The sequence below is a fragment of the Argopecten irradians genome, chromosome 3, assembly GCF_041381155.1.
Source record: "Argopecten irradians isolate NY chromosome 3, Ai_NY, whole genome shotgun sequence".
NCBI lineage: Eukaryota > Metazoa > Mollusca > Bivalvia > Pectinida > Pectinidae > Argopecten > Argopecten irradians.
In genome coordinates this window covers 47,550,778-47,575,421 of record NC_091136.1, presented here as the reverse complement: position 1 = coordinate 47,575,421, position 24,644 = coordinate 47,550,778, and the positions used below count along the sequence as shown (strand labels likewise).

General features: G+C 35.8%; 2 protein-coding genes across 2 annotated transcripts; one reads left to right on the top strand and one right to left on the bottom strand.

The window, feature by feature from the left end:
• Positions 1–1,679: 1,679 nt before the first annotated feature.
• Positions 1,680–24,508, bottom strand: LOC138318847 (general transcription and DNA repair factor IIH helicase subunit XPD-like). The gene is made up of 25 exons (XM_069261601.1): positions 24,363–24,508; positions 23,553–23,652; positions 23,036–23,113; positions 22,681–22,743; positions 22,319–22,435; positions 22,087–22,206; positions 21,877–21,930; positions 21,674–21,736; positions 21,261–21,384; positions 20,768–20,864; positions 20,372–20,481; positions 20,223–20,246; positions 19,603–19,771; positions 18,978–19,096; positions 18,609–18,748; positions 18,118–18,219; positions 17,899–17,962; positions 17,522–17,613; positions 17,265–17,294; positions 7,642–7,734; positions 5,512–5,584; positions 4,488–4,558; positions 3,877–4,020; positions 3,308–3,451; positions 1,680–2,957 (listed from the first exon to the last, which is right to left on the bottom strand). Exons 1-25 carry the CDS (start codon positions 24,365–24,367, stop codon positions 2,862–2,864), a joined length of 2,292 nt encoding a protein of 763 aa, XP_069117702.1. The 5' UTR covers positions 24,368–24,508; the 3' UTR covers positions 1,680–2,861.
• LOC138318846 (uncharacterized) lies at positions 10,425–13,455 on the top strand. Its single transcript, XM_069261600.1, has one exon. It carries the CDS (start codon positions 10,534–10,536, stop codon positions 12,067–12,069), a length of 1,536 nt encoding a protein of 511 aa, XP_069117701.1. The 5' UTR covers positions 10,425–10,533; the 3' UTR covers positions 12,070–13,455.
• Positions 24,509–24,644: the final 136 nt, after the last annotated feature.

The window sequence follows — 24,644 nt, the reverse complement described above, 5'->3', positions numbered from 1 at the left end:
ATCACTATTTCTCGGAAAGTACTCCACGGATCTGTATCAAATTGCATGTGCAGGTTCCCCTAGGGGTCTAGTTGTGCATGCATTTTCGGACAGATCAGTGAGCAAGATGGCCGACAGGTAGCCAACAGGACGCCATCTTGGATTTTGACAATTTAAGTTTTTTCCCGCTATTTCTCAGAATGTACTGAAGGGATCTTTCTCAAATTTCACATGTAAGTTCCCCTAGGGGCCTAGTTGTGCATATTGCATTTTGGGACCAATCGGTTAACAAGATGGCCGACAGGCCGCCATCTTGGATTTTGATAGTTTAAAGTTTGTTACTGCTATTTCTCAAAAAGTACCAAAAGAATTCTTCTCTAATTTCATGTACAGGTTTCCTTAGGGCCCTTGTTGTGCATATTGCATTTTAGGACCGATCGGTGAACAAGATGTACGACAGGTAGCCATCTTGGATTTTGATAATTGAAGTTTGTTACTGTTATATATCTCAGAAAGTAGTCAAGGGATCTTTCTCAAATTTCATGTGTAGTAATATGTAGGAAAAGCTTGAAAAGCAGAGAAAAGATCCCTCTTACCTTTGTCAGACAAAGATCATTCATAGGTGGGCGCCAAGATCCCTCTGGGATCTCTTGTTTTAAATAAATTTTGTTTGAAAGGACCTTGTGAGTTTTGTATATGTGAAAGGAATTAACAGGTAGACTATGCTATTTGTTGAATTTGAGAAGATTTTTGAAGTATAAATGGTTAAATAATGTAAAACCTACTTGGCCCCTTTTGGCCCCACCCCTCAGGCTCCTTGGGGTCAATCATGGAAAAAAATGTTAATAAGATTCCATGGCAATCTCATACTGATAATTATGACAACATTTGACTCATTTCCTATTACAAATGATCAAATAATGTTCAAAAATGTGTTTTCCCCATATAAACTATAGTAAACTTGACCCCCTCCCCAGGGGGAAACGCGAGACCCCAGGGTCATATAATTCAATTTAATATAAAGGACCTTAAGACCTTTCCATCTATGAAGAATATTTGATTCTACCATTTCTGGAATTTTTGAAGAAGATTTTGAAGTTTTAATCTATTTGACCCCTTTTGGCCCACTCCTCAAGCCTCTGGGGGACTGGGACCATATAATTCACAAATTTGGTTGACCTTTGGTCATGGAAGGTTTCTGCACAATTTCAACCAATTTGGTTCGGTGGTTTTTGGAGAAGAAGTCAAAAACGTAAATTGGTTCTTGCCATATAACGGCCGACGCACGACAAAGGACAAAAGGCTATTAGAATAATAAGATTCTTATTTTCACTCTGTTACATAGAGGATCCGACAACATCCCATCAAGGGTCACATTCTGGTGACCTTGATGTACTTCAGTTTAAATTACACCATATGGCTAGATCAAGTGAAAATTACATTTTGTCATAGCATGTAATATGCAAATAGCTATGTTTTTCTCCATAGGTGAAATGACTAAATAGGCAAAAAGATTCTGCCAACTATTTTTCATCCCTTGAAATTTATTTTAAAGTTTTTGGAAGCAGTGATCTAATAGTCCAATCTAAAAGGTCCTCAGAACATGACCTGTAATGGTATGTTGTCAGATCCTCTATAAAATGGACCAGTATTGGATATGAAAAAAACAACTTGTTAAATGACTGTAAGAAACTGCTATGTAGATGGAGTCGTACTTTTATAAACATCCAAGAAAAACAGGTGCCCATTGGGCAGTACATCTATAGCAATGTGGTTTGAAAAATGAAGAGTTATCTTCCATGAATTAGAGTTTGACGAATAATATGGCAACCATTTCTGACTTGAAAATCTCAAGAGCAAATTATAACACCAACTCAATTTTTTTTTTTACTTTACATTAACTTTTTAGTTCAACACAAAATATTTACAATGCAATGATATTAAACAAATGATACAATTTTAAATCTAACAAAGAATGTACCAGTCAATCATGTCACACAATCACTTTAGTACACAGAATGTCAGAACTCATGTGCTGCAAGAGACCTTTATTATCTATTGCCAGATCTATATATAGAGCACAACATCAGTACAATTAAGGCATCCACACACAGATCAAAACACAGTTCTCACCATCGAAGTCGATCAGTCAGACGATCCAATTTGTAAAGAATTCAATTACATACACACATACTTCAGATTGACACAAAAATCTGGTCACTAGATGTACATATAACATTGGTACCAAGTAACGCATTCAACCTACAAACACATACTATCCTTTTAAGCACCCACAAAAATGAAGATACAAGTACAATATTTCCATCCATTCTACTAAATAGCACTAGGATGGCCATGTTCTAATAAAGTCAACAGTTTGTTCCTGTAGCACCATCACATTTGGTGATCCTGATCAGTCCATCATCTGATTCTATCGCTGATCTATAATATTTCAACCAAATCGAATCATCCTCTGTTCTACAGAGTTTGATCACACAACTTGGTTGTATTACTGGTAGCTATATATATACAAAACAGAATTCAACCTGAGTTAACCAATCGGGGTCATTTTCTACTGTATAAACCAATCTGGGCCATTTTCTGCCATGTCAATTACCAATCTAGGCCATTTTCTGCCGTATTAATCACCAATCTGGGTCATTTTCTGTCGTGTTAATTACCAATCTAGGCCATTTTCTGTCGTGTTAATTACCAATCTAGGCCATTTTCTGCTGTATAAACCGTTCTGGGTCATTTTCTAATGTATTAACCCAACTGGGCCATTTTCTGCTGTATTAACCGATCTTGGTCATTTCCTGCTGTATTAACTGATCTGGGTTATTTTAAGCTGTATTAACTGATCTGGGTCATTTTCTGCTGTATTAACTGATCTGGGTCATTTTCTGCTGTATCTTTTTCTGCATCTCTTCAGATTGCAGTTGTTCCAGTGTAAGTAGAGACAGTCCCAACTGGTCCTCCTGTAAAACACAATAGCATTTTCATAAAGGCAGGCTTTCATAACCCATAAAAGACCATTTGAAATTAAAATGTACTATATAAGGATAAAAGATAAAAATTTTATATTAAGTAAAAAGTTTTACATTAAACGTGTAGAGATTACCACTTAATCTTAAGTACAGCATAACTACTAAATTCAGCTAGAGGTTCCAACATCTGGGACTAAACATTTATAGATTAATTTTGATTCTAGAAAAATTCGCACTCAATATACAAACTACACATTACAGACATGTTTTGTTTTCAATACAAATGGAACATATGTATGTCGTAGTTTAATAATGTATATGATATGTACACATCTACTGACCCTGCTGAAGGGCTGGGCCATCTGCCTGAGGAATCGTTTTGACACCTGAATCGCCTCGTCTGTTGATAAGTTACACAGGTTGTCTGATAGGTTCTCCTGCAGCCAGCGAGGTAACTTTCCACGCTTATCAGCACGGGCAAACCTCTGTATAATGATTATACATATCAGGACAATAGGAAAACAGGATCTACATAACTCACTACCTATAGGTACTACTACACTAGCAAAAAAAAGGATGTAACTCTTATCATCTCATCATAAATACACAACGGGTATGTAACTCTTATCATCTCATCATAAATACACAACAGGTATATCTCCATAACATATTTATGTTTGTTTATGTATTACAATGTAGGGAAACAAATCTTTCCAACCCGAAGAAAATTTTAGAAATATTTATGTTGGTAATGTGGTACTGTTGTAAATGCCACATTAGTTCTCCAGAAATTTACTTTCTTACTAATATGCTGCTTGGTAATTTTTGTACAATTAAATATATTATGAGATCTTATTAATACATTAACATTTACCATAGATAACGTTAGCAGCCCATCTACCTAGCTTACCTTGTCAGCAAACACCATGACTCCATAATCTGTTTTTCCTCGGAGGACACGTCCCAAACACTGAGCAGAATGTCGCATGGCATCAAATGTGAGGAAATCATTCTCTCGGATTTGATACTGATCACGAAGGTACTCTAGTCGAGCCTATGGAGGGTCATCATATACATGTATATATCATTGAATTACAGCAAGTTACAGACACAAGTTGTATCCCTTAAGCATAATAATCTTTTACATACAGATCGAATTACATGGTATATTCCTGTTGCTTGATGTGTCACTTACACAATCCTAAATTCATCATATGTGTCTTTGAAACAAAATTATGTTCTAAAGAGAAAGAAACTGTATTTACAAATAAATAGACATTGATGGGCCAATCACTGGATATATACATACCTGGAAGGTGACCTAAAGGGATAGGGGACATGCATACTTTATCTCATGGTCATAGAAAAAACGTATCTAGTACATGTATACAAATATTTAACTATATTTTGTATTTCATTTCTTTTTTGCAATAATCATCAGCACAAGGATGTAATACATATTTGTTGGCATTGAAATTAATTAACCATATAGCAACGGAGATAATCCATGAGTGTGTGTACCTTGAGAATCCTACTCTGTGTGTAGACATAGGGAACACCAAACATAATGACAGCACGACCAAAGTGATGATCTACAAAACAAACATCACTCAGTAATACATGACTGGATTGTCTGCCCTTAGAATATATATAATGAAAAAGGTCTAGAAGAGCAGTAATGTAGTCTATCAATCATACATTCTTTATTACTTACGACATGTATAAGAAAAGATTTTTTGTATAAAATGTAACAGCCAGAGCTCAGGATTCGAACCCGTTACCTCCAAACACTAGCCAGATGCTCTACTGATTGTTTAGTCACGCCACATTAACAGTGTAATATCGTAAAACTAAGCTTACATTGGGTACAGATTTTTTTAACTTATAACATTACTCCACTTATTGTTAGGTTCTGTCATATATCATATATTTACAATTGCCGCTGTTTCTGTATTGATTAACTAAGTTGGAACAGATCTGTTTATTTCCCAATAACTTGAGTGCAAAATGTGACCCGATCAGGTGCGTATGGATACATGTAAACATTGGCGGACTTCCTTTGACATTCCACAAAATCATGTGTCAATGTTAACAAAATAACACATGTACAAGACGATCGGGGACATACAATAAAACAGATTTGAAATAACTGAAATATAAAAACTATTTTTTGTGACGTCATAGAAAAAAAAGGCGGATGAAGCTGTCAGTCAACGGTGCACTTTTTCTGAATGGCTGTTGTGCACAGTTAAACATAACGCCAGTATAATTTTAACACTGAAAAGCACATGGTAAATGATTGTTTCTGATGTTCTGGGCCCGGTACCATAAAACTTACTCAGACAAATTTTTTACTCAAGCCTATGGAAAATCATATACTTGAGTAAAAAATCTGTCTGGGAATAGTTTTATGGTGCCGGGCCCTGGTTGATTTTATTGTTTAAAGAAAATATTGTGAAAATAAACCTAGTGCATGTAGTGATCTAAAAACCTGATATTAACAGGATTTTACACAAGTACTGTTGTAAAAAAACTAATTTAATACCAAAATCTATTCCTTCTGAAACTTTTCCTCTAGCTACCGACAGCAGCACAGCTCCTCGACCATTCTCACAGGCCTGTATCAAACAAAGAAAATAATGATCAATCTGCCATGCAGGGGGAGTAACTCTTTTTAGAGTAGGTCAAGGGGGGAGGACAGGAGTTCATGGCTAGTGGTATTTGTCATGGATTTAAACAAACAAGAGGTGGACTAACATCACCCAGAGTTAGAGGTGGATCAGCACTGCCCAGAGTTAGAGTTGGATCAGCACCACCCAGAGTTAGAGGTGGATCAGTACCACTCAGAGCTAGAGGTGGGTCAGCATCACCCAGAGTTAGAGTTGGATTAGCACCACCCAGAGTTACAGGTGGATCAGCATCACCAAGAGCTAGAGTTGGATCAGCACTGCCCAGAGTTAGAGGTGGATCAGCATCACCCAGAGCTAGAGGTGGATCAGCACTGCCCAGAGTTAGAGTTGGATCAGCACCACCCAGAGTTAGAGGTGGATCAGTACCACTCAGAGCTAGAGGTGGGTCAGCATCACCCAGAGTTAGAGTTGGATCAGTACCACTTAGAGCTAGAGGTGGGTCAGCATCACCCAGAGTTAGAGTTGGATTAGCACCACCCAGAGTTACAGGTGGATCAGCATCACCAAGAGCTAGAGTTGAATCAGCACTGCCCAGAGTAAGAGGTGGATCAGCATCACCCAGAGCTAGTGGTGGATCAGTATCACCCAGAGTTACAGGTGGATCAGCATAACCCTGAGCTAGAGATGGATCAGCACCACCCAGAGTTAGAGGTGGATCAGCACCACCCAGAGTTAGAGGTGGATCAGCATCACCCAGAGCTAGAGTTGGATCAGCACCACCCAGAGTAAGAGGTGGATCAGCATTACCCAGAGCTAGAGGTGGATCAGCACCACCCAGACTTACAGGTGGATCAGCACCACCCAGAGTTAGAGGTGGATCAGCATCAACCAGAGCTAGAGTTGGATCAGCACCACCCAGAGTTAGAGGTGGATCAGCACCACCCAGAGTTAGAGGTGGATCAGCATCACCCAGAGCTAGAGTTGGATCAGCACCACCCAGAGTCAGAGGTGGATCAGCACCACCCAGAGTTACAGGTGGATCAGCATCACCCAGAGCTAGAGTTGGATCAGCACCACCCAGAGTTAGAGGTGGATCAGCACCACCCAGAGTTAGAGGTGGATCAGCATCACCCAGAATAAGAGGTGGATCAGCATTACCCTGAGCTAGAGATGGATCAGCACCACCCAGAGCTAGAGTTGGATCAGCACCACCCAGAGTAAGAGGTGGATCAGCATCACCCAGAGTAAGAGGTGGATCAGCATCACCCAGAGTAAGAGGTGGATCAGCATTACCCAGAGCTAGAGGTGGATCAGCACCACCCAGACTTACAGGTGGATCAGCACCACCCAGAGTTAGAGGTGGATCAGCATCAACCAGAGCTAGAGTTGGATCAGCACCACCCAGAGTTAGAGGTGGATCAGCACCACCCAGAGTTAGAGGTGGATCAGCATCACCCAGAGCTAGAGTTGGATCAGCACCACCCAGAGTCAGAGGTGGATCAGCACCACCCAGAGTTACAGGTGGATCAGCATCACCCAGAGCTAGAGTTGGATCAGCACCACCCAGAGTTAGAGGTGGATCAGCACCACCCAGAGTTAGAGGTGGATCAGCATCACCCAGAGCTAGAGTTGGATCAGCACCACCCAGAGTTAGAGGTGGATCAGCACCACACAGAGTTAGAGGTGGATCAGCATCACCCAGAGCTAGAGTTGGATCAGCATCAACCAGAGCTAGAGTTGGATCAGCACCACCCAGAGTTAGAGGTGGATAAGCACCACCCAGATTTAGAGGTGGATCAGCATCACCCAAAGCTAGAGTTGGATCAGCACCACCCAGATTAAGAGGTGGATCAGCATTACCCAGAGCTAGAGATGGATCAGCACCACCCAGAGTAAGAGGTGGATCAGCACCACCAAGAGTTAGAGGTGGATCAGCATTACCCAGAGTTAGAGGTGGATCAGCATCACCCAGAGTTAGAGGTGGATCATCATCACCTATCCCCTAAAATGATTGTTTGACCTTCACATCAGATGACCGTGCCTACCTTCTGATAGTTGAGTAAGGCCAGTGTTGTCTCTGCACCGTCCTGGGTTTCTATAAACAATAGTTTATGCTTCTGTACCTGGTCAATGATCCCCTGTTAAAAACAAGATCTTAGGATTAGAGAAAAAGTAAAAATAGTAACAACACCAACATTGCTTTATTAATAATTCTGTGGAAGCCAGTATATATGTTAGTTGATACATATTCTATTAGATAATAATTTTGCTTTTAACTTAGAAAACTGCCAGAAATGACCCTGCTCCTCGCTAGGTTGTCCCTTAGCTGCAATAAAAGCAGCTTACTGGCTATTTCCAGACCTCTTCAAAACTATGACCATGGTATACAGTGTCCTGAAAACCAATGTATACAAACTTTCTTTAAAATTTGATGATTTTTTTAAGTGACCCCTTAAAATGCCACTCAGTGGCCATTTGGGATTTCCAGACTTAAAAACTTTTAAGGGCTACTCAGTGACCATTACTTTTTAGACTTCTGTAAAACTATCACCATGGTATTTACTGTCCCCAAAAACCAATGTTTATCAATAATGCATTTAAATTGAACCATTTTTTTTTTTAAATTTTGATCCCTTTAACCTTTAGGGTCATGGCAGCCATCTTGAATTTATCAAGAAAAAATTTAAACATGCAATACACATAATGCCATGACATTTGACTTTCTGATAACAATGATCATGGAAGTTGACAGTTATTTACCCCAGTAGAGTACATATGTACATGTATATAGCTACTTAACCAATACTAGATTTTGCTATTTGATCTGACATTAAAAGAAGTTAGAAATACAAAAGTATTTTTATGGATGATGAATGTAATAAACATTTATACTAGACAAAAGAGTATCTTATCATACTGTGTCATGTGACACCTACAATTCATTAACCCTGATGACCTTCAACATAAATGGCTTCCATTTATCTTTAACCACATATTTATTAATTACAAAGTGATACATATCCAATCAAAATCATTTACACAAACTTTAAGTTAATTTTATCAAATGAAGATTAAAAAAAACACCCAAATTCTTCATCGATAGTCTTTATTATTGTAACTGTCAAAAATAAAGTTCATGCACACATGTATAATGTAATTTTCTAAGGCTATAACTGTGGGTATTTTTTCATGCATTCGCATAATAAACACTGTTCATCATTTTACAATTTCTAAAATACAGTATATCTAGTTGATTTGTCCCCAAAAAAGTGATTTCTGTCAAAATGACATGATTTACTAAAATGGCATCCAAGCTCATCCCCAATGTTTGTGATCAGTGTTTGATTGGGTAATCAGAAGGTCATCATGAGGGTGTCATTATCGTTGACCTTTGACACCTCCTATCATACAGACTTGATTGGTGGCTTGGAGTTAATCACCCCTATGCTGACCAGTCCTGTTATACCCCGCTTACTCAGATCTACAGATCAGTTAGTCTTAGAACTTCAATGGAGTCTGTGCAGTTCTACAGTATAAGGAGACTTTGAAGTCTATCACTAGGTAAGTCTAAAATTATTGTTTTGTAATGATATTCCAATATTATGATGATTAAGGAAATAAGGGCATAATCAATATTCACTATGTACATTATACCCTTAATTAATTTATTTGTAGTAAATAATATCTGTGTAAAAAGATACATTAAGTAATTTTTTCAGTAAATACAAAACCCTTTTTTTAATAAAAACATTGCATTTTCATTTTTATGTTTGAGCTCAAATTAAAAAATCTCTTTCAATAATGATGAAAAATGATGTGTAAGGAATAGGTAGAAAATGTAGATGTGTGTATATATAAATAAGGGTAATTAGGTCGTATATCTTATATAAAATCACAAGTCAATATCTTTTTACATGTGTATTGTAGAGACATATACAGTAATGCCTAATATAATGATAACGAAAGATTAAAGTATGTTTTTTTCTCGTTTAATAATACAAATAATCATATCCTTTAAAAAAAAACAATATAAAAACATCCATCGTGTAAAAACAGGCAACAAATATATGTTTTCCCCCTAAAAGGTCATAAGTCAATGTTTTTGAAGAAACAGATTTAGAATCATGATACTAGCATAGTGAAAATCAGAAAACATTTCAAAGATAAATAATATTTATATTCAAAATAAAATAAGAAGTTACTTTAACTAACCTAATTCCAGATGATTTTTTCTAGTAAATATAAAAACTTATACTGAGTCTGTTTTCGTCTACAAACATTTGTATATGTCATGATATTTAACAGATGTTAGATATACATGTTCCTATTTGGTCTGTTTTTCTTTCTTTAAGACAATATTAATATAGTAGTTGTAACTAGTGATATTATAAAAAAAAAAATCTGTTAAAAAAATCTTCAACAGAAACACACTTATTTATTTTAAATATTTGAAGTTATGTTTCATTAAATTGCCTGGTAAAATCTATTGTTTAATTATTTACACAATAGGTAAGCTATATCCTATTGTATGTTATAAGTATCTGTGGAATGTCATCAACTTGCCATGACCAAACTATAATGTATTGTTGTACCATAACATTGCAGGCACCACATGAACTTTGCATGCTCTGTTTAGTTTTTGGGCACCTTTTTAGAACAACCAATCAGAAAACAGGAAGTCATGCTTAAGATAGCCAATACCCATGTCAGTTGTACTACATGCATATCAATGAGATGATATCCACCAATCAGATGACAATGACCTTTCTGTTTGACCCAATGAGTATATAAACATGCAGCACCCTCTGTTATGTGCTCACTATTTTGTTTTATTCAGATGTGTTGTGATCTGTCAAATTTGGAGGGAAAATACAAAGACTGGAGCCAAATTAGCACCTAGAGCAATTATCTGAGATTTTGAGTTCACCTGAAGGATTATGGATGTGAAACAAGAGAGTACAGAGTCCTCAGACAAATTTATAAACAGTAGTCCAACCCTGGATGATATCTACACAGATATTTGCTCCATATATATTTCGGACATTGACAGTATGGTACACGGTGATCGTGCTACCCCTACAGGATGCCTGCCACCCTGTCTACCGACCTGGGACTGCTCACCTGTGCCAACATCCCTACATAACAGTATGATGCATCTACGCTCCCTGTCACCCAACCCCAGATATGAAGAGATCCCTTCATGCCAGCATAGTGAGTATTATAACAATGTCAATTGTCAAGACACTTTGTCACAAAGCTCACAGAGTTATCAGGAGTGGGGCATGTATAATTGGGAACATTTCACCGGCTTTAATTCACAGACACATAGATATGACACTCCGTCGGGCCTCGCTGAAGGAGGCACATGTTACTACAAATCCACCACGCTACCTCTCTGTAACACACAACAGTATGGTGATGACATTGCCCGCTGTTCTACCCCAGATCTCATCAGCACTCTCTCTTCCCTCCAATCTGACAAGGAGCAGGACGACCTCCTATCACAAAGTAATACCTGTGATACAAAAGGATCAAGTAATGTGGCCGTTGTACAGGAACACGGAACGTCTGCCATGTTCATGCACTTAGCTCAGCGTTACCAGGATAGTGGTTATAACTCGGACTTATCAATGTCACCAGTGTATCCATACAAGTCAAAGAACACAACCAAGGTTAAACAAGACTCAGATGAGGAGATCAAAGACAGCAAAGTTCACCTTGACGATGACGTAAATGTAAGTCAACACATTCCTAAGTTCAGCTCTCTGGAGAAAGCCTCTCTTTCAATGTCTCAAAGTAATATACTAACTTCACTACCACAAGTTTACTGTGTGTCGCGCAAAGAAAGCCAGATTCAGTCCAGTGATGTGTCCTCATCAGATTATCATCCATCAGTTACCAAGGCAATACACAGAATGCCTCCTTTACAACCAAATCCAATGCTTTCAAACAAACACCCCATTAAGCGTCCGATTCAGTCTCAGGACCCTGAGGGACCAGCTAAACGTAAACATGTGGCACCACTATCAGAGATCCAAGCCACAAATGGTGCCCTGACACAGCAGATACCACCTACAGAAAGGAAGTCCATGTTTCCTAATCAACACACTAAACCCAAGTCAGAACGTGAAAGGAAAAATCGTCACAACCAGCCACTGAGTCTGCAGGCAACAGGAGCTATGATGAGCTGGTATGAGAGTCACAGGGAAAACCCCTACCCCACCAAGGTGGAAAAGGAGATGATGGCCAAGCTCGGGGGCATTACAGTCACTCAGGTCAAGTCATGGTTCGCCAATAAACGTAACCGAAACAACAACACACGACCCAAGGTACAGAAACGGCAGATGACAGAACGTCTGATGAACATTTGTCATGAGTTGGCACGTAATTCCCAACATCCCACCATGAACAATGCAGATATCATTCAGAAACTGTCCACCATTATAAGTGTTTCTCCCAGTGAAAATGTGTGATTGTGTACCCAGGGACATCAGACCCACGGTGAAAGTGCATATAGACAATGGTTGTGCTAGCATGCCTGAAGGTCATCCCAGAACTTGTTATAAATTGGAACTGTTCTCTTCCAAATGTGCTATATTGATTGCTAAACATAGTTTAAAGTGAAAAATACCTTATTTTCATGCCAATTTTTTGTGTTGAATGGGTGTAAAAATGTTTTACATTATATTTTTAAAAAGAATCAGTGAATTACTTTTTGTATTGTAAGGTTGTATAAGGCTATTATACGTAATTGAATCACTAAAATTACACCATTTTTTACTGTGCAAGAAATACAAGGCTAGTCATTTTGAAAATGATAGATATATTCCATATGATCTAACATGTCTCTTGAGGCATTAACATAGAATATTCTCCAGGAGATAAATGACTGACATATGATAATACATCAGTTCATTTCCAGAAAAAAGTAGATTCTTAAAGTTAAAGATTGTGTTTTCTAAAATTAATAAAAAATTAAATGCTGCTAAAAATACACTTCTATGTACCTGATCAAAATTTCTACAGCTCACGCAACAGGATTATCTCCCCTTATATATTATACTATGCATTAGGACCATTTATTCACATTCCGCTTTTGTGCTCAATATCAGAAATTTTTGGTGTAAATTTTGAAAGATTAATTAATATTTTCAATGGTTCAAAAAATGGCTTTATTAATCCAATATATTTTTCTTTTATAGCCATGATTCCATATAAGAACTGCCATATAATATTTAAGAAAATATGTACCAATCATTATTTTTCCAAATTGGACATTACCATTCATATATTTGCATAATAATTTTATGCATGTATTCATACATTTGAAAAGTTACTATTGTATGTATACAAGAAAAATTATAAAATGAATATGTGCCTGGTTGAATTATCTCCCCTTTTTAATATGGAATACGTGTACAGTATTTGGTAATAATGAGAAGAATTTTTTTCCCATCAGTTACTATTTTCCTCTACCCTGATTCATAGTTCTACATTGTATTAATGTTTGTTCCTTTTATGTCCATGTTTTGTTATAATGTTTTAATGTTATTTTTTGATGTTATACATAATAGCCTAGAGTTTGGCCTGTTATACACAATAGCCTAGAGTTTGGCCTGTTATACACAATAGCCTAGAGTTTGGCCTGTTATACACAATAGCCTAGAGTTTGGCCCGTTATACACAATAGCCTAGAGTTTGGCCTGTTATACACAATAGCCTAGAGTTTGGCCTGTTATACACAATAGCCTAGAGTTTGGCCTGTTATACACAATAGCCTAGAGTTTGGCCTGTTATACACAATAGCCTAGAGTTTGGCCTGTTATACACAATAGCCTAGAGTTTGGCCTGTTATACACAATAGCCTAGAGTTTGGCCTGTTATACACAATAGCCTAGAGTTTGGCCTGTTATACACAATAGCCTAGAGTTTGGCCTGTTATACACAATAGCCTAGAGTTTGGCCTGTTATACACAATAGCCTAGAGTTTGGCCCGTTATACACAATAGCCTAGAGTTTACATAATAGCCTAGAGTTTGGCCTGTTATATACAATAGCCTAGAGTTTGGCCTGTTATACACAATAGCCTAGAGTTTGGCCTGTTATACACAATAGCCTAGAGTTTGGCCTGTTATACACAAAAGCCTAGAGTTTGGCCTGTTATACACAATAGCCTAGAGTTTGGCCTGTTATACACAATAGCCTAGAGTTTGGCCTGTTATACACAATAGCCTAGAGTTTGGCCTGTTATACACAATAGCCTAGAGTTTGGCCTGTTATAAACAATAGCCTAGAGTTTGGCCCGTTATACACAATAGCCTAGAGTTTACATAATAGCCTAGAGTTTGGCCTGTTACAAACAATAGCCTAGAGTTTGGCCTGTTATACACAATAGCCTAGAGTTTGGCCTGTTACAAACAATAGCCTAGAGTTTGGCCTGTTACAAACAATAGCCTAGAGTTTAACCTGTATGTAGGATACCTGTTGAATGTTCTAGATTTGTACAATAATGAGGACAGTGAAACAGCCTTACATTTTGCATGGGATTTCTGGTATACATATATATGTCTGGTAGATGGGTCGGGTAACCATAGTTATTGTCTCATGCTATAAAACTACAAAACAATCTCTACTATAGATACTATACCCCAGAAAAGTGGAATAGTCAGTGAACTATTCTGTACCATTGGACAAAATGTCTGTACCTGTTACCTTAATCAATTGGTACTACCATAGTTCAATTTCACAAAGTAAGGCTCTGTCTCTCACAAGTGTTTTAAAAACAGATTCTCGGTATCATAAGAGATAACTTAGCAATGATCCCAGTTTTCAATTATGAGTACATTTTATATATATTTTTTGTGTACTTTCCCCTATATCATTTGAGTCTGATATTCTTCAGATCTCTTAACAGGCTTCTGTGTCTTGCACTTCCCTTTGTGGGTATTTTCTGTGATAAATTTGAACAAGGTTATAAGCTGTGATAAATATTAAAGTATGATAGCTTGCGATATATCAAATTTCAGAGGTGGCTGTGAAATCAGACTTGATGTATCTTGTGCAATATTGATTGTACTTCTAATAGACTGTGCAATAAGAACATTCTCCTTTTTTGAGAATTTCTTAATTTTCATGTGATAAAAAATAGAAGAACTACCTCGCAATCTGTATCTACATTGTATCATGAAAAAAATCATTGACTAATACTTTGCTCAAGATAAACTTGATTCAGTTTTAAATTATGTTGTACATTTAACTATCAAGTGCTTTCAAATACAAGATTTGTGCTTTTCTCTCTAAATGTTGAAATTAGTTCATTAGTGTAAATTATGATTATTTTGAAGGAATTAATGTGAAATATAATCTCCTGTATGACATGAGATATATGTTGTGTATGCTATTTTGTTTGTGGGTCAAATGATTTTGGGAGTACATTAAGCTGTGAAAGCTAAAGTGCCTACAGTTGCACATGTATTTAGACTGGTCATTTCTTAATAACCACAACACAAGATTTCACACGACATATGTTTCTAGTTCTACAGTATCACCAATATGTACAGGTATTGGGACATGTTTGTCATAGCAAGATATTTTTTAAGAAAGAGGCATCTTTGTCAAAGAATAAAAAGTGAGTGAGGAAGTATAATTTACTGAACGAGGACTGAAACGTGAGTGAGAAAGTATTTATAGGAGTGAAAATATGAATGGTTTGCCAATGTATCCAGACTAAAACACTGTATAAACATTCTTGTAGATGCTGGAACAACGTGTAAATTATGGTATTTGGAATGAATGTGTAAATTATTAGGAATGAATGAATTATCTGGAAAAGATCTGTCTATACAAACCTGTACATAAAACCAATTCCTTTTGTATATAGTCAACAACTGCATGCATTATTTCAACATTTATTTGTTTTAATAAAATTAAACAAAATTGTACATTAGCTCTTTGATTCTGTTTCAAGCTAGTCCCCCATAAATTGATGCATGCACTGTTGTTCACAATTTGCTGCCCATGTGTGTTGTTACTACTATAACCAAGGTTATTTTGTGGTGATCAAACTTCCTTGTGTTGTTAGGTAAAGGCAAACTTAAGAAGGTAACTAAATTTGACATTTTTATGCCTTTCGTGGCAGTTCAAAATCTCTCTTGTTCTTGTTGTTGAAACAAAACTGTGGTGATGTTTTTGTGAATTCTAATCACCAATGAATTATATTGAATTTAATCACACTAAAACAAGTTCATTTACAGAATCACAATCTATAAAGACATATTCTTCACTTTTGTTCATAATCTACAGGTGTCATATATGAAACAAGGCGGATATTTTTGTAATTATCTTAGCTTAAGTTCATTACCATTAGGTTAAATTTGAATATGCTAAAATATACTGTATGCACCGCCTCACTTTTGGCCTTGAGTTGAGCGTTCGCCCCTGTGAGGAAGGCTCTGGGTTCTGTCCCCTGGCCGAGACACACCAAAGTCTATAAAAGTGGTAGTTTCTGCTCCTGCTTAGCGTTCAGCATACAGGGAGTGGGACGACTGGTTCGCCCGTTGTCAGTATAATGTGACCGGGTGGGGTGTGTTGCTTGGTGTCTTCGGCGGCATGCTTCAGTGATATAGCACTATAAAAAGGGCAACAGTTCCACTATACAAGAAGACACAACACTAACATACCGCAGTCTCCCAAAACACGCACCTCGCACAACATACACACAAAACATTGCATACATGGGAGGCCGTCCTTACATGACCATAGCTGTTAATAGGACGTTAATAAATCAAACAAACAAACAAACAAGTATGTGCAGTATCTAAATCTTGGGGATGAAACAAGAATGTATCTTTCCGATAGCAATCTTTTTAGGTCATCTGACCAAAAGGGTCAGGATGACATATTGTCATCATGCATCGTCCGTCATTATGCGCCGTGCATAAAGTTTCCATTCAAACTACTTCTTCTCAATAACTGAAAGACCCAGGGCACTGATATTTGGTCTATGGCATGCTGGAATGAAGGGCTCCCAAGTTTGTTCAAATGAATGACCCTGACTTTCATTCAAGGTCACAGGGATCAAATAGGCTAAAATCTTTAAACAAATTCTTGCAAATAACCAAGAGGCCTTGAGACCTGATATTGGACTTGAAGCAAGGTCGGGATTAAGGGACACTGTATTTATTAAAATGAATGACCTTCAATCAAGGCCTCATTCATCAAATATATCGAACCTGAACTTCCATTTAAAGAGTTCTTTTGTATTGCCTTGATACTACTATAGTGTTGTATTGTAACAATAGTCAGATGACTGTTAAGGCCTATGGGCCTCTTGTTTTTTAATCAATTTGGTCATCACTTACTGAAATACCTACCTTCATACAATTTTGGTAACTTGTAAACATATATATACTGTAAACCTTTCATTCAAAGCAGAATGGTATCCAAAATTTGGTCAATTTATTAATTTTTCTGATTCAAAAACTTCTGAAATTAGGTAATACAAGTACTTTGGATACTCATTTGACAAAATGGCTTAATAGCCAATTTACCCCAAGTTCTTTGATTAACCAGAACTTTCTGCCGAAAAGAATTCACCAAATACACAGGACACCACACTGGAAACTTTTATTTCAGGTGCTATACTGAGTTTATTTTACTTGAAGCTTACCTGTTCGTACCATGAGGCTACCGTAGATTCCTGCAATAGTATAAGGTTCTAAAGTCAGGTTTTATTTACCAGTTATTTTTTAACATGGACTAAGACTTAAAGAGGAAATCATACTGTTGAATTGCAGAAAATAGAAGCTCAGTTATGAGGTCTGATCATCAAAAAGTTGTAAAAATTCTTGTTTCCAAATTAAATCTTTTAAAATTAGTTGGTTCTCATATGTTCACTTGATCAATATCATTCTCATAGTTACTTACCATGTAAACATAACTGGTGAAAAAACAAACAATGCCATCTGGCACAACAGCAGAAAAGTCTACCAAAAGGTTGCCATAGTTACGAATTACAGCTGCAAAAGAAAAGAATGTAACTAAATTATCTCCCTTAGTTCATTAATACCTACATGACCTCAGATTAACAAACAGTAAAGATGAATAAACACATAATTAAAAATAAATGACATAATAAATAGTGATGTATATAGAATTCCTGAATACACCTCAAGGTTAGATTGATTTCAACTTGATTGTTTAAAGAAATTTTTAATTATCAATTTAAATGATAATTGTAGTACTAAGACCCATATAGATGACCTCTCTTAAATAGTCATGTACAGTATCAATCACATACGTACCTATATCTTCCCTGGTTTCAAACTTTGTGCTCATGGCTACTTGGTCATTCCCTTTGCTAACAATCTGAAAAAAAAATGATAAAAAATTGACAACACTCATAATAGCTTTTCATAATAGCTTTATGTATTTTTGTTAAACAACTAGTAAATACAATACAGTGCATGTTTTGAAGATATGAATTTTGAGAAGTGTTTTGAGCAGCGATTACAGACACTTACCATAGGACATATACAAGTACGAGCTAGTGTCATAGAGAAGGAAGCCATGGTGACAGGTCGAAAGTCCAAGATCTTGGGATACATATCGAGGGGAGACAGAGTCTGAAATAAAAGAAAAAATGCAGAGTAGAAAAAAATTAATTAAAAAAGGTTTACAGTTTAGATCTCTCAAAAATAACTAGTGTTCTGTTAATAGAACAGTTATTGGACACCTAGGCTGATTTCGATTATACGGTTTGACCGGTTGGACCTAGTTGTTCGTTTATTAATTAAAGACGGACCTGTTGATTTTACATTGTTTTCAGACGAGCCTTGGCAAAGCCCTCACAGGCCTGTATCAAAAACTGCAGGTCTGTCAGGATTTATACTTGAAAATAATTACTTTACCCAACGGTCGAACCGGTTGTTCCGAATAAACGAAAACGGCCCTATTAACGTCATTAGTAGTTTACCTTGGTAAGGGTTACTCAAAAGTATAATGTCTGACTTACCCCAGATGTGATAACTACAGACTGGAAGCGATCAAACACAGGCTTAATGGCAATGGAAGCATCCATACAGCTAAAGTTTAGGATGGGGTTGGATATGGTCGGTGTACGGTCATCAAATGGTTCAATGATAAGTGAGAAACCTACACAAATCATAGGAAAGTCTGTTAAACATTGTCAGATAAGTTATCTGAATACACTGTGTTATCACTGCGATATATTTAAACATTATGTTTTCAGCTTCATACATCTTTTTTCTTTCTTTATGTAAGCATTTGAATATATTCTACAAATTATTTATTAAATAATCAGTTGGCAATTGCTGATGTTCAAACTTCAATTATATTAAATCACAATATAATATTGTATTACCTTTAGTGTAGGTACTAACAAGTGTAGCGAAATGAGATATGACAACAAGAGGGGTGAAGCTTTGGAGGTCGATGATTTCTAGTGTTCTAAGTAGGGATCGGAGTCGCTCAGCACAAAATCTGTAATAGAGAAAGGAAGTATAAATACAAAGTTGTAATAAATCAGAATTCATTGTGTAATTATCAGAACTTAGAATCATAGTAACTACACTGACAATATTAATAGACTTTCTAAGAAGTTATCATTGTAATAATCTACGTTTGAAGCAGGACTATACATCTGTCTGTAGATAAAGGCCATACCATTGTAAACATTTTTCCGTCTTTGCGTATTACAGAGTTAGCTCCCTTGCGGGTAGGTATCGATTGTTACATCATTATTTTGTGAGCGCAATTCACGTCGTTTTCTCCGAAATGTATGACGTTACGCTCTTATACACATGACGTCACAATCAATACCTACCCGCAAGTGCAGATAACTCTGTAATATGCAAATTCGAAATAATCAGGTGATGCACCACTTTACACAGTATAATGGAATGGAATGCTCAACAGGTATTTTAATTAATTTTAGTAGCTCACAATACATCTGAGAGGTATTTGCAGTTTAAAACAAATGAAAATACCTAAGCGGTTTACGGTCGATGCAGACTTTCTGTGCACAATCCTTCAGGAATGAGGGTGGACTTTCAGACACAACATGCTGTACTCGCAGTCGGATCTTCATGTACTCCAGGAATCTCTTGATAAAGGCGAGAAAATGTTCAGCATTCCGAATGTTACCAGGCACAGCCTCTGATGAAGAAATGTAGGTAAATTATCTATTTTTTTCTTAATCAAGTATGATACAGAGAAAGTATACATGTATACCAGTATAAATATCTATATTCTCAATTTCTCATATATTGGACAGTGACAGGTGAGGTCTGTGGTTTCTGTTGGGTATTGTACTAGAAAGACAATGGATGACATCACAACTGTGTTTTAAGCAGGAATCGTTCCTGACAATACAATGGATAATTTTTGTTACAGCATTGAGATTTTTTAATGGTCTCTCTTCCCTACCCAAGGGCGCCAGGTTTTGAAAAGGGGGTAATTCTTAGAATTCCTTAACAAAGAACTTAATGATACCTCGTATTCCTTGTACATCATATATATTTAGGAACAATATGGTAATTTTGTCTTGCTTTCATCTCAGCATCATAAGCAGATATAAGAATATTATGTTAAAAAAGTGCTTACTTACCTTGAAGAATTTGATCTGGTAGAACTGAAAGACAAAAACACAATGTTATTTAACATTTCTGTGATTGTATAGATAGAATAGAATAGAAATAAATTTTATTTTATCACAATACATAAACCCTGTAAATCCACAAAGTACATGTTACTTACCAGGATTGGAGAGAACTACATCTGTTTCTCTGTTAATGTGTGCCTCCCTGAGGCCATCCACCAATCTCCTATACTCATCCTGTAGACGATCTGTGTCAGAATCTTTGATTCTATAAGGTTAAATTATGAAAATAACCTCTTATCTAAAACATATTATTTCATTTTGTTTTCATCCTTCATTTCTGGCATTTACTATAGATACAAATATTTTAGCTGTAATCTTTTTTAATGATTATTGTGACAGACTTGTGAAAGCATGATTGTGTCAAATGCTTTTTGTGTATGTCGTTAGTGTAACAAATATTTTTGAATGTGAAAACTCACAACATCACTGATCTATTCTTTATCATATTATAGGCACTAAATTTGATTACAAGTCTTGAGACCGTTGTGTACCTGTTAATATGTTTAGTCAGGGCCTCTATATTCTGGGAACATTTGTCCAATGTTCTTCTACTGATGGTCACACTCATAGATTCTATACAAACATTGTCTGCAAGTATAAATAAAAGACACATCAACATGTCATTTGATTCTCAACACTGAATCAGCCATCGTAAAGGTGTAAACCAAATCATTTTCATGCCTAATGACTTTCAAAATATTTATCTTTGCAATTTAGACTTGTATGGTTCTGCTGTATCTATTCTGGCAATTAATTTCTAATTCCCAGCAAAATATCGAAAATAATGAGGTTTACAGAACACTTTTCATGTCTAATTAACAGCCATTTTACTGCATATACGAATATATGAATTTAGACCAAACTGATATTCCTTTAAGGATTCTTATCGGTCATGAGATCAGGGGAGATTAAATCTGTTTATGATATTTAAATCATTTTGATATCTAATTAGTTCTACATGCTTATGCTGTTAAACTGCATTACCTATATTATGAGCTTCATCAAATATAACAATTGACTGTTTTGACAGTTCCTTTGACACTAAATCTGCTATCTTTGGGTCCAACAAGTAGTAGTAACTGTAGACAACAATGTTCGCATGGGAAATCTGAAACAGATTATAGGTAGAGCTAGCAGTAGACAATTACATTAATACTATAGTACAATATGATTATAGATATCTTGACAGTTATGTACATCGTTGATGCTGATATTTTAAACAAGGAATTGCTTTTTGAATGTTTTACAGGATCTATTCATTACCATGTGATTCCTGACTAGGATTTCTTTTATTCTTTTGTGAATACTACTTAGCTTTATTATACAACTCTTATCATATTCAGCCAAATAGGCTCGGTTACTTGTTTTTTTCAAAGAAAACAAAGAGAAAGTCTTACTGCATATCTTGCCAGAAAATACGGACACCATCCTCGACGTCTCCCATAATCTTTGAGCTCATCCTGAAAGGAAATCACCTTTTCAAAATTTAACGTAACATTATATTCACTTTGTTTTAGTGAATAAATCTTTCTGGTGAAAATATCATTAAGTTATATCTTAATACAAATTTCATTCCTTAATATTAAAGGCTTCTGCTCACCAAACCATACACTCCTTCAGGTAGCGGAACTTCTCGTCCATTCATGTCAAATTTCTGTAAAAAAGAAACACAGCTGATGCAGTTTGATGTATTTATCAATTTCAAAAACAAGAAATGTACATGTGCAAATAAATTATTGGAGGACAATCTTTTCTTTTTTCTTGAACAGGATTAAATAAAAAACCCTTTTCTGTGTCATTATTACCTTACCTCATAGAAACTACAGGCTGGGACATGTTCTGGATCTCTCTTGTGCCTCATCCGTACATGTGTGGCAGTGAGCTGGTGACAGCTGCTATCTACAGTCTTACCATCCTGGTTCTGACTAACCTGTATTGAGATATTCACATTATTCTGTGCTCTAACTAACAATCTTTTAATTACATTAAAATTACAACCATATTAACAACCATATGTACTGAAGACTGTATAATGATATTACCTCTGGATGAATGCACAGGTTTTTCCTTGAGCTGAGGGCAAGTGCCATTATTTTAGGTCGATCTTCTCCTGCCTCTCTCTCATAGTACTGCATTAGATTCTTTAACTCTTCAACCACCTGTTAATTATAATAAACAGAAATTAGAAATATACACATCAACATTCAATATTTAAAAGTCACAAAATAAGATACAATTGTGAGGTTATTAAGTTTGAACAGTAATGAGGTTTATCTGTATACCAACATGATATACCTTGTAGATGCCATTTTTCATAATTATATAAGTACGTTATATAAATGTTAAAATTTAAATTTAATGTAAGCAGACAGTACATGTGGTAATTTTATAAATTAATTCTCACCTTTTCTAATTCTGGTACAGTTCTAGAACAGTAGATGACTTTTGTCACATCTAGAGGATATGCCTTAAATGATAACGAAATTAAAAAGTAATACAAGAGATATGTATAAGCAATGTACAGAATGAAAATAGTTCTTTCTAAAATGACCCATATAATTAGACCTAATACATTCAAAAAGATTTAACACTAAAGTTTCAATGATAAATATTGCTAAGTTATAGATAATATCATTACTGAGTTAGTTTTTTAATAGCTGTACCATTGATTAATCAAATACTTATTTATTATGCTTTCTTATTCTCATCCATTTTTAATGTTGAATTATAATACAGAAATAATTCAGTGTGATACATACCTTCATGTATGCTACAGTGAGTGATAGCAATGTGATTGTCTTTCCAGTTCCTGAAGGCATTTCTAGCACACAATGACCCTAACAAATAATAAATATGGACATATTTTTTTCTCTCTCTCCATAATTAAAATATGTTTGTCAAAAATTTCAAGAGGTCCAATGGGCTGAAAAGTTAAGTTATGTAATGACATTGCTATATTTTATAATACTGGTAAATTACAAGGAACCTGATTAGATGAACAAAATTCCAGAGGTGAGCTTTGCTGTTCTCAAACAGCTCTTTGTTAATTCAAGGCCTTGCCTTCAGCCATATTATAAATGAAGGAGATAGGCTGGAGAAGATATGAATCAGCAGAAGGACAGATGGATGGACACAATGCAAACATATAGTCCTCCTGGTTCCAACATCAAAATATGGTTTAATAAATGATTATTTGTCTATTGATTATATATTAACATCAATGTAACCTTGACTGAGTGTATATATATACCCGGGTAATTTTTTTTATAAAATTACTTTTGCATCTAAAGACCGCTTCAATTCCAGCATGTACATATACTGCTCTGGATATATGTAGTCAAATGGAAAATACACCAAAAGGCCATCCACATTGATCCTATGAAAGAAAAAAAAGTCAATAATTAGGAAAAATTAAATTACTTTCAAAAAATAGAAGAAAGTAGGAAACATATTCATGTTTTAACAGAGAGTGCAGCTTGAACTTTGGTATGTTGAATTCTTGTGATAGAGATGTCTCGGTAACATTAATCTATGTAAATCATGTAGAGTTGGAAAACTTTCTTGTAAACTGAAAACGGAAATCACAACAAGATCCAGCATTGCCCAAGACAGTATGCCGCAGTCGTGTATTTTTGCATAAAGTGAAAGAAAAAATATTTTATACTAAATATCATTTTTCGTGTGTTAAACTCAATCCAGTAATTCAGCAAGGCTATGATTTTTATATAAAAATGGTTTCTAGCAGAACAGTAAAGCAATGCACACAATAAGCAATAAGAAGAAAACACATAACATCGATAAGGGTTCAATGGCTGGGTCAGAGGAGATAAGTCTTTCGCAACTGATGAGATCTCAGATAGACTTTGCCTAAAATTATATTAGAATATATTCTTAATCATGTGCCATTCGATTTTGACAAAAATACTACTGTGTACAATAAATATACTTATTAGATAACTAATTGAAGCGTTAACAACTGCATCAATGTTAAAAATACATTCATTGAATAATTAACAATTTACATTATTTGACTACTGTAGATAACATTTGATAAATGAGTATCAGTTTGTAAATTTTTGTTCATACTTCATCCTGTCAGTAAATGTGTTTGAGCTGTCCCAGAAAATTCTCCCGTTAAAGACTATGTGGTGTTTTTACATCAAAATAACAGATAAAGTGCTAAACATGCTGACTGCTGTCTGCTTTTGTTTTGAAAACAAACCGGAAGCACATGTATGATCGAGCTGAATCAGACGCTTGAATAATCGATGATTTCCAGTTCATTCAATCTAAACATTTGTAAGACCTAGATATTTTCTTTTCGGTTTACCTCTAATGTTATCCTTTAATTTGTTAAAAACACGCGAT